This window comes from Lepisma saccharinum, chromosome 9, assembly GCF_977018435.1.
Source record: "Lepisma saccharinum chromosome 9, izLepSacc3.1, whole genome shotgun sequence".
NCBI lineage: Eukaryota > Metazoa > Arthropoda > Insecta > Zygentoma > Lepismatidae > Lepisma > Lepisma saccharinum.
The window spans coordinates 85533644-85548371 of NC_139237.1; the positions used below are offsets into that span (position 1 = coordinate 85533644).

Below are 14728 nucleotides of genomic sequence, written 5' to 3' on the forward strand. Positions count from 1 at the left end.
CAGTCTAGCCACCATAAGTGGACTAAACTTGAGGAGACATTCCTCTTTCGTCGATCAATGGGGAAACACTGTTTTTCTGCTAAAGCCCACTGGCCTTTTTTATAGCCGGGGTAAACGTCCGTGGACGTGGACCGCGTAGCGTTGGAAAATTCCACTGCCAACGGTCTTTTGAAAGACACCTAGCTCCCCCAACCGGGGAGGTAAAAAACAGGGGAATCTAACATCCAGCAAAGCACAATCCAATAATATACACTTACATGCAATAATAACATAAAAGTACACTCATGGAAAAATATTACTTAACCCTACCCTCGTAGCTGGCCAGGAATTAATTATTACAATATACCAAAACCAGTAATGGTCAATCCGACCGTTACATAGTTCCCCCCTTCAAGAGGAACTAGAAAAAACAGTACACTCAAAACAAGATCACCATATTTACAAAATCATCCAATATACGCTAAAAATTCAACTGTTCTCAGAATATCTGAAAAATGAAATAGTCACTAGTTCATCCACTTTATCACATTGTCCACAATATTCACAGATTCACCAAGCTTCCTCTTCCTTGTGAAGTCCGCCACTGAAGTATCCTCTCTAGGATGAAGTGTTCCTGACAGCATCTTCCTTGAATTTGGTTTTCTCTGGTTCCTGGTTCGACTGTCCACCGAGTCCCTGGTTTGATTCTTAACCGAGTCCTTGGCTTAGACTCCTGACAGAGTCTCTGGTTTCGACTCCTGACCGGGTCCTTGGTTCGACTCCTGAAGGGGTCCTTGGTTCGACTCCTGACCGAGTCCTGGTTCGACTCTCAACCGAGTCCTGGTTCGACTCTCAACCGAGTCCTGGTTCGACTCTCCACCGAGTCCTTGGCTTCGACTCTCCACCGAGTCCTTGGCTTCGACTCTTCACCCGAGTCCTGGTTCGACTCTTGAACCTAAATCCACAATGTGTCTTTCTGTTCACAACTTGGAGACACGCAAATAAATAAACAGTGTTGTGAAAATGAAGAAAATGGGGTAAGTTATATACAAATGAAAACTAAATAAAAAAAATCAGAAATAAAAGAAGATCCGCAGTCGGCTATTATGACAGCTGGGATTGCTGGCTAGGCGGCCCGACGGTAGTCTTGCTAACCCTCATTAGGAGTTGTCGCGTGGCTCCCCTTGGCTGTTTTCTGTCACTCCACCTCACAGCAAAAGCTGGTGGTTTATGGCTGGACAACTGGCCTGGTTCACCTTCCACAATCGGACAATCCTTCCCATTCTTTGCCCTGAAAGTATCTTCTTTAATCCTTCCAGGCATTAAACATGGACCTGAGTGTTCCGTTTCAAGTTCACCATTCACGCCACGCAATCTGCCAGATATAGTGTGCTCTTTCAGCCACACCTTGCCTCCAATGCGAAATTTACATGGCCTACGTTTGATCTCATTCTCTTCACCCGGGAACACTTTATGTAAAGCTGGGCTTGTTTTCTTATATTTCGGTCTCACTTCTGTCTTCCTTTTGCTGGAAACAGTACAGGGAACGCAACTTCTGACGTAGCGAGTGATATCTCGTGTCATTCCAAGCCACGAATATTTGTCCTTGATTTTCGACAAAGTTTTCTGCTTCCCATTGTGTCCTGCAAATTCAGAATCGTGATGTGACGTCAATATTTGAGATTTCAAACTCAACGGGACCCATATCTTGGCTGTTCCCTTAGGATCTTGCTTGCAGTCTATACTCCTGCACAAAACTCCCTCCTCATCCAAAAACGACTGATTGGCCAACTTCGCAACTTTCTCCTTATACTTCCTACTCCCAGAGAAATGCTTTCCCTTCAGTTGTTTCATTATTTGAGATAACAAACTGTCTCTCATTTGCTCTGAAACAAGCGATGAAGTTTTTTGTAGCCTCTCAGAAACCAGTAATTCATCATTTTCATTGTCCTTTAAAGCAAAAGGCAAAAATGATAATGCATGGTTCTTCTTGTCCGTAGAAATGGAATTTTTTCGAGGAAATTTGCATTCCCTTTTTTTTCCCTTCCTCCGTTTTCTCTTCACCTCTTTCGAGATTTTCAGAGAGCATAATGCACCAGCGTTTGCAGTCTTCTGAACTTCGAGTCCTTGGGAATCCACTAATTGGCCCGTATCCTCATTCGTAGACTTCCCGCTATTCTCATGTGCATGTGTGTTGCATCCATCCAGGCTCGAGGGATCTGACGAGTTATTCCTTTCCTGTACCACGTTATTTCTCTGCATAACTGTAACAGCGAATTCTCGTTTACATGCACGATTCGAGAACGTGTAAATCACGTCGCTATCCTTGAACGACCAACCGTTCTCCTCAATGTGCAAAATTATCCCACTCTGCCTCAAAAAATCCCTTCCAACGAGTATGTCACGGAAACAATTCTCAAGGATGATAAATTTATGCTTAAATTTCATGTTATTAATACAAACAGTAGCATACATCTCGCCCTTCGACGTAACGCTGCCCACAGCTAATGAAATGTTCCATTTTCTCGTCTTCATGAATTTATTTCCATCCCTCTCTAACAACTTGGCTGTTTCCAAACTTAGCGTGGAAGCTGAAGCTCCCGTATCTGCAAATAATACAAAGCGTTTCTTGTTAATCCTACATTGAATGAGAGGTTCGAGGTCTTGCTGAAAACAGCCTTCTCCATTCAAAAAACGGCCTTTGTTTCTGCGTTTTCTCCCGGCGGGCAACAGAATGTTTATTTGGGGACGCTGCTGACCTCCCTTTCCTGCGGGTTGGTTCCCTTTATTGGTCTGTTGACATTCCTGAAGTTTATGGCCCTCACAACGGCAGCCCCAACAAATTAACTTTGCAGAACTTTTATTGGCCCCTGCTTGCCCAAAAGTTGCATCAAAAGAGGGTCTCTTTTGCCCTACGGTCGCGTCACCGCCAATGCCCCTTCTTAGAAACACGGTTGTTTCACAGCCCTTGACCCTTTTTCCTAAACCTGGATTGAGAGAGCATAAGGGTAGCTGGTCACTCTCGGTTCCCCCCTCGCTTGTCCTCGCAGACAAAGCTAAATGTTTTACTCCTGTTCTTCGCGAGGTGTCCTCTTCAGTGTTGCAAACTTCAGAAAAAGATAATTCCGTCTCACCGGCGAGTGGTGAATAATAAAGCCTTTCTGAATACAACCTTCTCTGAACAATGGCTGCTTCATATTCCAATTCCTTCAAAGTATGAAATTGCATTCCATACAAATGCCTTCAGAAACTAGGGTGTGCAGGAGATAGAATATGTTCTATTACTTCACATTCGTCTGTCTCTTTTTGCCTCATAGAAAAGAGTTTTCTCATTCGACGAATAAACAAAACCAGAGATTCTTCGCTCATTTGGAAGCGATTCAGAATCAAACGGTCGATCTCATTCTTATAATCTACAGAATAATATTCTTCTAAAAAAGCATTTTCAAAGCTCTTGAAATCTTCAAACGGGCGTGAAAATCTAAACCAATCCCCTGCAGCCCTCCTTAGCGAAAACGGAAGAATCTTGTCAAACAATGACCTCTCCGAAATGCCCATGACATCTTTATAATTCCGCAACTCTTGCAAATCTTGTCATCGCTCCCCGTGAAGACTGGAATCGGTAAATTTGATTTTTCGAGAATTTTCTGAACTTTTTTCTGCTCTTCCTTAGCACTCTGCTGTTCCGTGCACGATAAAGCAAGATTATTTAATTCATTAATAATTTCCTCCTGAGATTTATCGCTTATATCCTGATTACCCAATAACTGTCCAAGCAAAATTCTATCAATTTGTACTGCCATTTTTTCTACTTTACTTTTCCCACTTCGTAATAACATTCACTTCTGTACGATCTTCGTTGTAAAAATTTAAAAAATCTATCCGTCCGTCAGTCCGTCTATCTTTCAAACCTATAGACCTGACGACAATTTATACAACAAGATATATCCTGGACAATAGAGCCCCCATATGTGAAAGTGTCGGCCCCCCTATCCCTCGTTTCTATCCGGCCCTCTGGATTACTTCCTACTTTCATCCCTCAATCTCTCCTTTCACCTCACCCTGGGTGCAAAGCGAGCAGATTATATTTGCGCCGGAATTACAAAAGGGGGGTTTCACATAACAATTTATATTTTATGTCCCTGGTTCGTTTACACATATACAGCAAGTGAATATATAACTGGTTAAATGGACAGTATCGTTGTTCTTGAAATCATAACATTCTCGTAGGATATATTGGTTTATTATACGTAGTTATATATATACATATTTTACAGAGCGTTTCCATGAGTGTCTTGCATAGACCAAAATTACCAAATCTCTAAATCAATATAATTGCGCACCTATGGCATAACCATCGGCACTTCCCTTACCACCGAGTTAGCATAACTATCTCGGTGGGCCTATCCTCAGCTTAAATGATATTCCGTTCATTTCAAATGCGTTTCCTTACCCCTTCTCTCCTTTTGGGCATCAATTAATCAAATACGGAAATATCCACAAAATCAAAGCTTTTTCTAAAAGGGGACTTGGGACAGCAACAGGGGCTGGCATAACCAGATGCTACAGTATTATATCCAGTCTAGCCACCATAAGTGGACTAAACTTGAGGAGACGTTCCTCTTTCGTCGATCTTTTTTTAAATCTTCCTGGTTGACTGTCTCACCCTGTATATGTTTTCATGTACTTGTGTTGACGTAAGAGTGATCTTAAAAGACTTTTATTATCAGCAGGTCACTATAAAGGGGGTATCAAAAGTTCGTGCAATCACATGGAAGGAAACAACTTTGGACAATTATGACCGCAAGGTGGAATTAGTCCTCCACATAGTCACTATGTGCTTGATGACACATTTCTGACAGCAGTCGTTGTCCTTGTGTAAGTTATTAGTATAGAACACTGCACTTTGGGTGTGAAACCACTTTTGCACCTCAGAAATAACATCCATCCCACATTCTTTGAGTGGATGCTTTATTTCCAGAAAGAGGAAGTAGTTACTAATCTCTGGTGCAACCTATCTTGACAGTGACGTAGTACCAGCATTGCAAACTTCCATCGTTGATACTTTCACTGTCTGCACTAAGAAAAAAGACAAACAAGGGAAAGAATTTCAATAGTTTGAAATGCAAGGGAAGGAAGTCCAACATGTCGCAATGCGAGGTTTCTTTTAGAATGGAATCATGTAAAATAAAGAGCAATTAAAACGAGCACGATGTATAAATACAAGAAAATGAACGGAATCGGATAATGAATACGAGATGGCAACATGCCTTTGAACGGAGAGTTCGCGAGGCTTGAGCACAAAAATATAGTTCCTTAATGAAAACACGTTACAGCGTATACAGAGCATATAAATGTGTTAAAAATATTAGATACTACAAGTCAAAGTTAAAATTATATATACTGCTCAACAAAGAAGAAAAAAAAAACGATGCGAACTAAAATCCACCCCCACTTGTTTCTGTCGCGGTGAACGGCAGGAGACCAGAATCTGGGGGAAATCCTTCTCTTCCTCTGCTCTCAAATGGCACGCTGTTGCCACGATGCCTCACAGCTGTTCTCATGATAGATGAAATTCTGGCGGACCTGCCGCAAAGCGCGACGTTCAGTGGGGCGCGATCAGTGGTTGAAGAAGAATGGATAGCGTTCGTGACGATTCCCGATTTAAATAATTAATGACAATAAAATCTATTGTCATGGTTGTGATTCTTACTATGCGATAGTAAACAGATTTTATCTTCAATTTAATTATTAATTATAATTATATCCTCAGAGACAGTGGCGGCGATTGGAGGTACCAGGCCAGAGGCGGTAACTTGTTTCGACTTTACTTTTCGCAAGACCTTTTCCATTCTTCTTTGGGAAAGTTCTGAAATTCTTCTCTTGCAACTTCCAGTACTCTGCCCAAATTACGATCCACATTTTGTGATGCAATACGACCCTTTATGATACCCCAAACATACACAATAGGGTTTAGATCGCAATGATAAGGTGGAAGACGAAGTACGGTGTGGCCGTTTTCTGCTGCAAGAGTGTCGACCCGATATTGCGGCGGCTTTTTGTTGGTTTTGATTAGCTGATATAACTAATATATATATATATATATATATATATATATATATATATATATATATAATACTATATAATCCTAAGTCATTGCAAATAATGTTGCGAAGAGTTTCACGACTACCCCGAAAATTAATTTCTTTCTTTAATTTCGAAAGCACTTTTTTTTACTGTTGGCACTTCATGTTCAACCGTATAAAAATTACCAATAGTTCTTCTAATCAAACACTTGTCAAAGTCGTCTACAACAATTCTACGCTTTTCGGCAGACCTGTGCTTACCTGGTGTCGTAAATTTCCCCCCTGAATTTCCTTCCTTTCTAATTTTCTTAATGAAAGTGTCCGACATTTGAACTGCGGCCGCTGCACGCTTTGTAGTTTCATTGACCGGAAACGTGTAACATCCTTCTCTGGCTTCGTTGTCAAAAAATTTAACAATATTCGAAATAACCTCTCGGCTCTCACTATGTACGGTTTTGCCCTTCATTTCGGTAAAAACAACAGACGCACTCGAACTCAATTGACCTTTCGTCCATGTAAGTTTGGCAACATTGAAAGGGTGTCAGAAGTCGAGCAGTCCTTGCTACCTCCCCCCCCCCCCCCACCTCCCACCCGACCCAACCCTTGATCAGCTGTACACAAAAACGTTCCCTTCCTCCTGTGTGCTTTCTCTGCGGACTCTGAGACACAACTGTGACGGAGAATCTTTCATGCTTTCCGCGGAGTGATACAATGGTTTCGCATCAACCTGTAGTGCGGTCCCAGCTGACGTCACTGTCAAGATAGCTTGCACCTTAGTATAGTGCCTAATCTGGGAAATATGGATGGTGGGACAATATTTGAATTCCAATGGATTGACTGGTGCCTTGTCTGCCAACAGCATTCCTCACTATTTCACTTTCAATTCCTCATATAACTGAACTGGGAGATCACAATAATAGTCAATAATTGTTACAATAGTCAGAAGTGATTGTTTGACCTGTGGCAGGTAGTCAGTCAAGATGATTCTGTTACACTCCCACAAACTTGATAGCATCACCTTAGCACCTGTGTTTCCACTGCTTGCCCATCTCTTGTTGTTGCTGGTTCATGACATTACATTCCAGTTTCATCCATTGTGACCAAGCAGCTAAAAAAAATCTCTTCATTCAGTTCACAATGGCATACCATCTCAAGTGCTGCTTTCGCTCCAGTTCTCTTGTCACCCACTGTGCTGAAGGTGCAGCTGTTGATGTATCATATTCCAGATGGACCCATAACCAACAAAGATTACTTTCAATGATGATCCTCTTGCCTTCAAGTATCATCTTCAACACTTTGTCCATCACAGTGGCATCATCTGTGAAGGACGAACTCCATACATTGGAAATAGCCATTTGACCAGTTTGGAATTGCCTTTTCAATTTGGAAATCATCTCATATGATGGACTTCCCTCCCCCATAGACTGCTTTCATCTCATCTTTGATTTTCTTCACTGGTTTTCCCTGGCGATACAGGAAGTTATGACATTCAATGCCTCAATTTTGTCAATCATGACACTTTTCTGTATTCACAGGCAAAAAAAAGTACAGAAGCAAGCAGTGAAAAGTGACAAAAATTTGTGTGCTTAATCTAGAAGGACCAATGTACAATGTTCTTGTGGATTTCTAGTTATTTTCCTTCAGAGTGATTGTACAAACGTTTTGATACTCCCTCGTACTTTATACACCATGTATATTGCATGTTGAACCACAGTTTTCATTGTTTTCTTTTTTTTTTTAAAGGAAATTGGAGAAAAGTTTCTTGCTGGGGACCTAGAAGTAGATGAATTTCTAGAGAAATTTGCCGTGTCGAGGAAACTGATGCATTTCAGGAAGGTCAAAGCCGAGAAAATGAGCGAGCTCATGAGCAGAAGAACGTCGATGTCTTCACAGAATTCAACACCAACAAATTTTTATCAAAACTTTGCTTCGCCGCCACCAGCCAGTCCAGCCCCATACCCTATGATGCCGACATCTATGCCGATGCCAATGCCTTACCAGGGCCAGTTTGGATATCCAAATTTCTAGACCAGATTCATATTATGTAATGGTACCTCTCAACAATAAAAACATACACAGCGGAAGACAATTGCATGTATTGTATGATTATGGACACTGATTTGTAAATTATTCTAAGGATTTCTATATGTGGTTGTACAAAAAGTATACATGATTTATTATAAATAAAGCACTTTGCAGTACCTGCTGCTGCATGTATATTATGTATTCTTGTGATTAGTAACTTTTTTGCTCTTCTCCCTAAAATTAATCAAGGTATTCGAAATTTATTGATCATGTTGCAAAATGGTAACTGCAATAACTATATTTTGGCAATTTTATTTTTATATAGGAAAACAAAATTGATAATTTTCAACAATACAGGAATCAGGTTACCACTACAAGCTAAATATGCACCCAATTATGTACTTGTCAATGTGCGGTCCTGTTTTAAATTGAACGCCCTTTCGACTCTTGCCACTATACTGAACTTAACTCCAACTGGCGACTGGTAAACAATGAATCAGCGAGCATTTGAATTTTCTTCGACTGAGATCGGGCATTTTCGAGTCACAAGGTAGCGAACGTTGTTCGTGGGACTTAACAACTGGGTGTTGTGTCCACCACATGTTGCCAAAAGTCCTGTAAATCAAGAAAGTCTTCTCGGGCAATGGTATTGTCAGTACCAGAGATAAGCGGGGGTTAATGGTACAACTGCCACACGGTTCTGAAGGAAGAAGTTTCCGGAAAGACCACCCAGAGGTCGGAATGCAGACGACCCCACAGTCATATAAAGACAACTGACAAAAACAGAAGTACACTTGGCAACGTTGCTTCGGGAGAGCGATGTGATCCATTTAGCTTTTACTTCTGAACTGAGTTTGTCGACACCCATTGGACCACATGCCTCCGAAAATGATTGGGGGACAGAAATAGCCTTCAAGGTCAGCCGCCAGTTCGAGTTGCGATCAGTATAGCCAACACAGTGCATGGAAAGATACATTTGTGTGTTCATACTTGTTTGGCCTGGGCAACTCTGCAAGTGTATATTCATCAGTTTCATGCACGTCATCACAATTATCCAGAAGTGTCGGAAAGGAGACATTATTTCTTTACTGTGTAATGAAGATGGCACAACAAATGTAACAAAGGAAGATGGCACAACAAATGTCAACTATGTAGATTTTCAAGAATAACGTTTATTCAGTTTGTTTTATGGCATACAAAGATCAGGAACAAAGTAAAACATAAGTCGGTACTTAGTTATGTTTTTCAAATGCATTGCCTCCCTGATGGAGTAGTGGTAACGTTGTCACCTTGTAAACAAGGAGTGCCAGGTTTGATACCTCATGGAGGCATATAGTGGTTCAGATCCAGGGTGGCAACTCACCGGGAATTCCTTGAATTCCAGGAATTATGCATGAATTCTACGTGATTTTTTCTCCGTAGACGTGAAAATTGCAATTTTTATTAATCCAAATGAAGTCATACATTTACAAATGCCCCGAAGCAAGTTTTTCACAGTCTAGCTTTTATTTTAATCGAGGAAGGAAAATAAAACAGAATTCTCTCGTACCATTTACGTGGTTAGTGTTCTTTGCAGAACAATCTATCTGACAGGCAGAAGATAATTGCAAGATAAGAAATTAACTTTATTAGGTAAATTTGAGTTTGGTAAATATGCGATAACGCCCGGACACCTTTATCTCATTTATTTCCTTAATTTTACCACTGGTACTTGCCTTTTCTGCATTGCGGAACATTCTTTAAGGTGAAGTTATGCCTCTTTCCATAAAATAGTGTCAACTTTTCATATTACGAGTGATTATTTGTCTTCCTTGTTCCGCTTGGGTAACAGACAATATGGCATGCACTCATCATGGATCATCGTGCCGTGCTTGTGTTTTGTTGTTTTGGAGTGGGTATGCAGTGTTTCAACGTTCTTAACCGAAAAATACCTACTTTCGTGTTCATTATGTCATCACAAACCACTGACAGATAGCCCCAAAGCCCCACAAACCATTGCCGGATAGCCCCAAAAACCATTTCTGGCAAGGTTAGGTTGGGTTAGGTTAGGTAAGCATAGTTAAAAAAAAATTCTCGTAAAAAAAATGCACGTTTGGAAACACTGACGAGACCGTGTGACTTTCGACGCTCTCGCTATCTGCACGCACACAATGGAAACAACGGCATAATATGGCAGGCAATGCAAGTTTCTTACATAAAAAGTGATTAATTCTTGTTCGGCAGCATTCAAATACGAAGTTTTTAGTTTCCCATGAAAGAAAATACCTCCAAGAACGTCGAGAATGCTAAAGATACTCATTTCAGTAAGTACTTTCTCCTGTAAATTTGAAGAAATCCATCCGGGCGATATCGCATATTTACCTTGAGTTCTAAATTTTTATACAATTAACAATTTTTCGTAGATTAGTATATTCCCTAACATTTGTGACTTGTGTTGGTAGATGTATTTCGAGTCTCAGTATGTAAAATGGCAAAGGTAAACTCCGCACCTTAATTAAATATTTTAAATACATGTGCCGTTTAATTGAATTGAATTAGAATTTTTGGATACATTGAAATCTCAGACCCTTGATATTATTAATGTATTTGTGTGGGGGTGGTGAGAGGTGGTAATGCATAAGGTTGAATTAGAGAAAACATCTGCTTGTATACCCTTGCATTTTTAGAAAGTTCGTATTGAAAACTGGGAATTATACTTGAATTTTATCATGATCCTAGAGTGGCCACCCTGAATCCCACTTCTACTGTAGGCCCAATCCTGCTTAGCCTGTCTGTGCATTAGAGATGTAAATTCATGAAGATTAGGTACACACAGGAGATGTACTATGTAGAAATTTCAAACTGAAGCATTGCAGCCTTTATGATGTATCAGTTTGCATAAGACCAGTCTGAGTGCCTACATATGTCAGCTTAGTATTGGAAATAGGCCACAAGTATGGGTTACCTGTAACAAAGTCTCCATTTTTCAGAGGATCACTAACACATTGACAGTAAAGTTAAACAAAAAATTTAAAATGAGGAACAACCAGAATGAAATAAATGTTCACAAGTTATCCATATATCGTACTATTTTTATTGCAAAGACAACAATTGAGCATTAGCTCGTACGGCTAAGCAACAGGAATCAAGTAAAGTAAAACCATGTATTTTGCAAACACTTATCTGACACAACGAATATTTATTTCATCCTGTATGCATGCTATTTTAGTATCAATTTGGAAATTGCGTATGTACACGTGTGTATGTGTGTGTGCGTGTGTTAATGTATCTGTCATTGTATTCTCTTATAATTTTATTATTTTTCATTTATGTCAAATTCATTCATGTTTTGTTATTTGATTTCAGTATTATTCAGTATTATAAATGTATGTATTGTAACTTTTATTCACCAGAGTTAGGTGGTAGAGCAGCCCAAGGCTGAATCTCGCTCTGTAGTAAATAAAAAGACTTTTCAATTCAATTCAATATTTGAACCTGCAATCTCAAAGAACATTCCTGGAAAATTTACACTTCTTTGGAATACCGAGTCTGTGAGATATTTGGGAAATGTTGACTCTTGGCACTCCTGAATTATTGTCAAATTTCAGTTATTCATGAATCTTAACATTTTGAGAAAACAGCCATTCCTCAGTAAATCTCAAATGTTCATTGTGGAGTTACGGAGTAAATAAAGGTTCCTGTATTGTAAACATTTTAATAAATTCTGAGAAAAGGCAGGTTGGAGAAATTGGCAAAGACATTTTTTCATTCAGACTTGATGTGTAAAAAAAATTAAAAAGCATCACAGTGGATGAGTTACACTGGTTGGGGTTTCTGAAGCTAGTTCTGGGCATGTGGACACAGTACCCAGGTTTGATAACTTTTCAGTATGTTATAATTAGTTACTATTTTTTACTAATCCATGGTGCAACAGTCAGCCTACCTACTGCTTGCCAGCTTCACTGTCACCAGTGCGAGTTCATGCAATCAGTTTAGGGGTGACATGTGGTAAGCACGATCCCCTCCCCCCCGGTTTTGGCTTTAATATGGGAGAGCCCAAGAAATACATGAGAGTTGGTCAATAACTACTCGTAGCTTTCCAATTTACTTGTGGTGGTGGGTGTCCAACGGTCCCATACACGGACATAAATCTCGGGGAAAAAAGTTGTTCCACTTACCTCCAGGAGACCCAAACCAGCACATCCTGAAGCCCAAAGCCTAACACCTTGTACTGGTTGGCCACGGTGCGTGATAATTAGTTACTTTGCTCTCCAAATTGCATGAATCAAAACTGACGTCAGTTTCGCATAAACATGGCAAACGGTTTTATATTTTTAATGCATACTTGCATCAATGTTGAACCTTGTGGAAATACGGATATAGAGAGATGTTCATCACATGCATTACGTGTAATTCAAATGAACTCTGTCAAGTTATTTATGCTATCCAAATGTATTCATTCATGGAATGTTTCAGCATCTCAATCAGAAAAGTAGCATATTTTTACAATTCTATTTATAACTTCATTTACACATAAACTTTCTATATACAAACAAAAATAAATTATCTATTTACAACATTCTATATACACAAATATACATGGCCTTTGTTTTATAGCATAGCATGGTGTTCAAAACAAAACTAGTAAACTCTCCTTAGGTATTGTGTTACAAACTCGCTATTTGACTACACGAAGTCTTCAGAAGACATTATATTAAAATATTAGGTAAATAAGGTTTATCAGATTTGACTGCTGAATCAACTTAATATCTTCACATTTAACCTCGTACAATACTTTAGTTGTAACGTCCATTTCTTTTAGCTCTTATTACATGATATAAAATCTGATGTAGGTATACATGTATAAAATTTATATATCACAATTAATGACTTGATACTAAACAGCAGCAGATGCAATTGCCATCAGAAATAACATTTAAGGCTCGGGAGAGTTTTTGCTTCGTGCATTTTCAGTTTCTTTATCTGCCTCTTTAATTGAAACAACATCCTCACTTTTGATTGAAAATGACAAAAGAAATACAAATGCACCCAATATAACTAAAAGAGCAATGTTTGTTTGAGCTTCTTTTTTATCAGTTTCAACAAATGATACTTCCTGTTCCCACCTTGCCTTTGCTGACTCTCTCCTGTTGAAAGTGTTGCCATAGTGTGCTCTAGTCCATTCATCAAAGTTATATATTTGTGTTCTTCCTGTAGCAGTAGGTGCTCTCTCTCGGGTAAACCTAGACCTGTAAAATTTGGTTTCTCCAGCCACATCTTCTTCAGTTACATCAGGTCTATGTAGCATACCTCTGTCATACATTTTTCTTTGTCTGTAATTTCCCAGTACTTCGTATGCTGCATTAATAGCACGAAACTGTGTTGCAGCTTCAACACTGCCCTCATTTCTATCAGGATGATACCTCATTGATAGCTTATAGTATGCATCTTTGATGTCTGCTTGAGTTGCATTGGGAGTGACACCCAGTGCTTCGTAATGAGACTTTTCAAAGGTCACGCTTGTAAAAATTGCTCTCCTTTGCATGATCTGAATAGCTAGCAATTCCAGTCTAGGGCACAATATGGGTACAGCTACTATATCTAATAAACAAAGTCCGCGACTGAAAGTCGCCTTTCGAAGTTCTCCAGTAAAATGTACAGTTTCACTAACACGTTCCAGACTTCCTAGAAATCGCAGATCACAGGATTGCCTTAATAAAGAAAAAGTGCATTTTCTGCCGTACCACTTCTTTCGACACAATTCATTGCGAAAAACATACTTTGAACGTTCCATAGGTGATTTGTTGGTACAGTACATACACTTCGTAAAAACCGCAACTCTTGTTACTATCCCAGTAGCATCGTCATTGTGTTTCAAAAGCGAAATTATTTTTGTCTTGCTTCGATGCAACTCGTTTGTAGCTCCTACAACATTTTTAACACATAACATCTGTGCCATTTGTTTTGCTCGATTCGGGCAATGATGTTCGTTTGTTTAAATGATCTTATAAAGTTAATACACCTCTCTCGAGACTGTTTGTATTCCCTGTGATTTTTTTAACACGTCATGCTCATGCATCTCACTCATAGGTGTCCGAAGGTAGGACCCAGGGTGAAACCAGTTATTTTACAGACTGGTTATGGGACGCTGTGAAAGCGGTGTCGCGTTTTGTTTGAAGAAAGTAGGGGTGTGCGGGATCCCGAAAAGTTGGGACCGAGCTCAGGAAAATAAATTCCCGTCCCGCCCGACTTCGGGAAATAACTTCCTGACTTTTCGGGATCCCGAGTAGTCGCGAAATACCGAATGGTCGTTTTAAAAGTCGTTACTTCTCGACGTTTTCTGCATTGTAAGTGTCTGGAACTTATCGGAAATTATTCGTTTTTGTACCAGAAATACAAAAACAATCACTTAAGTTGAAAATTACGTGTAGAATTTGAAATTTCCAGAGCTTCGGAACATTTCCCCGTCCCGAAAATTTTCCGACTTAATGCTAACAGAACCTAACCTACGAGAGCATTTAGGTTTATTATTAGAAGAATGCTAAGGGCCGGTTGCACCATCGCCACTTAATCTGCCACTTTACAAAGTGCTGGATAACGACAGGCGGGAGATTTAGGCGGCGGTGGGTTGCACCAAGCATTTTTATCCTCGGCCTTGT

At 39.8% G+C, this 14728-nt stretch overlaps 2 protein-coding genes across 2 annotated transcripts in view; one reads left to right on the top strand and one right to left on the bottom strand.

Moving 5' to 3' along the window:
* Vps37B (vacuolar protein sorting 37B) overlaps positions 1-8291 on the top strand; it is a 32120-nt gene extending 23829 nt beyond the window's left edge. The window contains exon 5 of the mRNA XM_083129190.1: positions 7809-8291. Within this exon, the coding sequence (XP_082985316.1) occupies positions 7809-8093 (285 nt within the window). The 3' untranslated portion in view covers positions 8094-8291. The remainder of the gene's footprint in view (positions 1-7808) is intronic.
* A 4714-nt stretch (positions 8292-13005) lies between these two features.
* On the bottom strand, positions 13006-13614 carry LOC145992529 (dnaJ homolog subfamily C member 30, mitochondrial). The gene has a single exon (XM_083128887.1). It carries the CDS (start codon positions 13612-13614, stop codon positions 13006-13008), a length of 609 nt encoding a protein of 202 aa, XP_082985013.1.
* Between the last annotated feature and the right edge of the window lie 1114 nt (positions 13615-14728).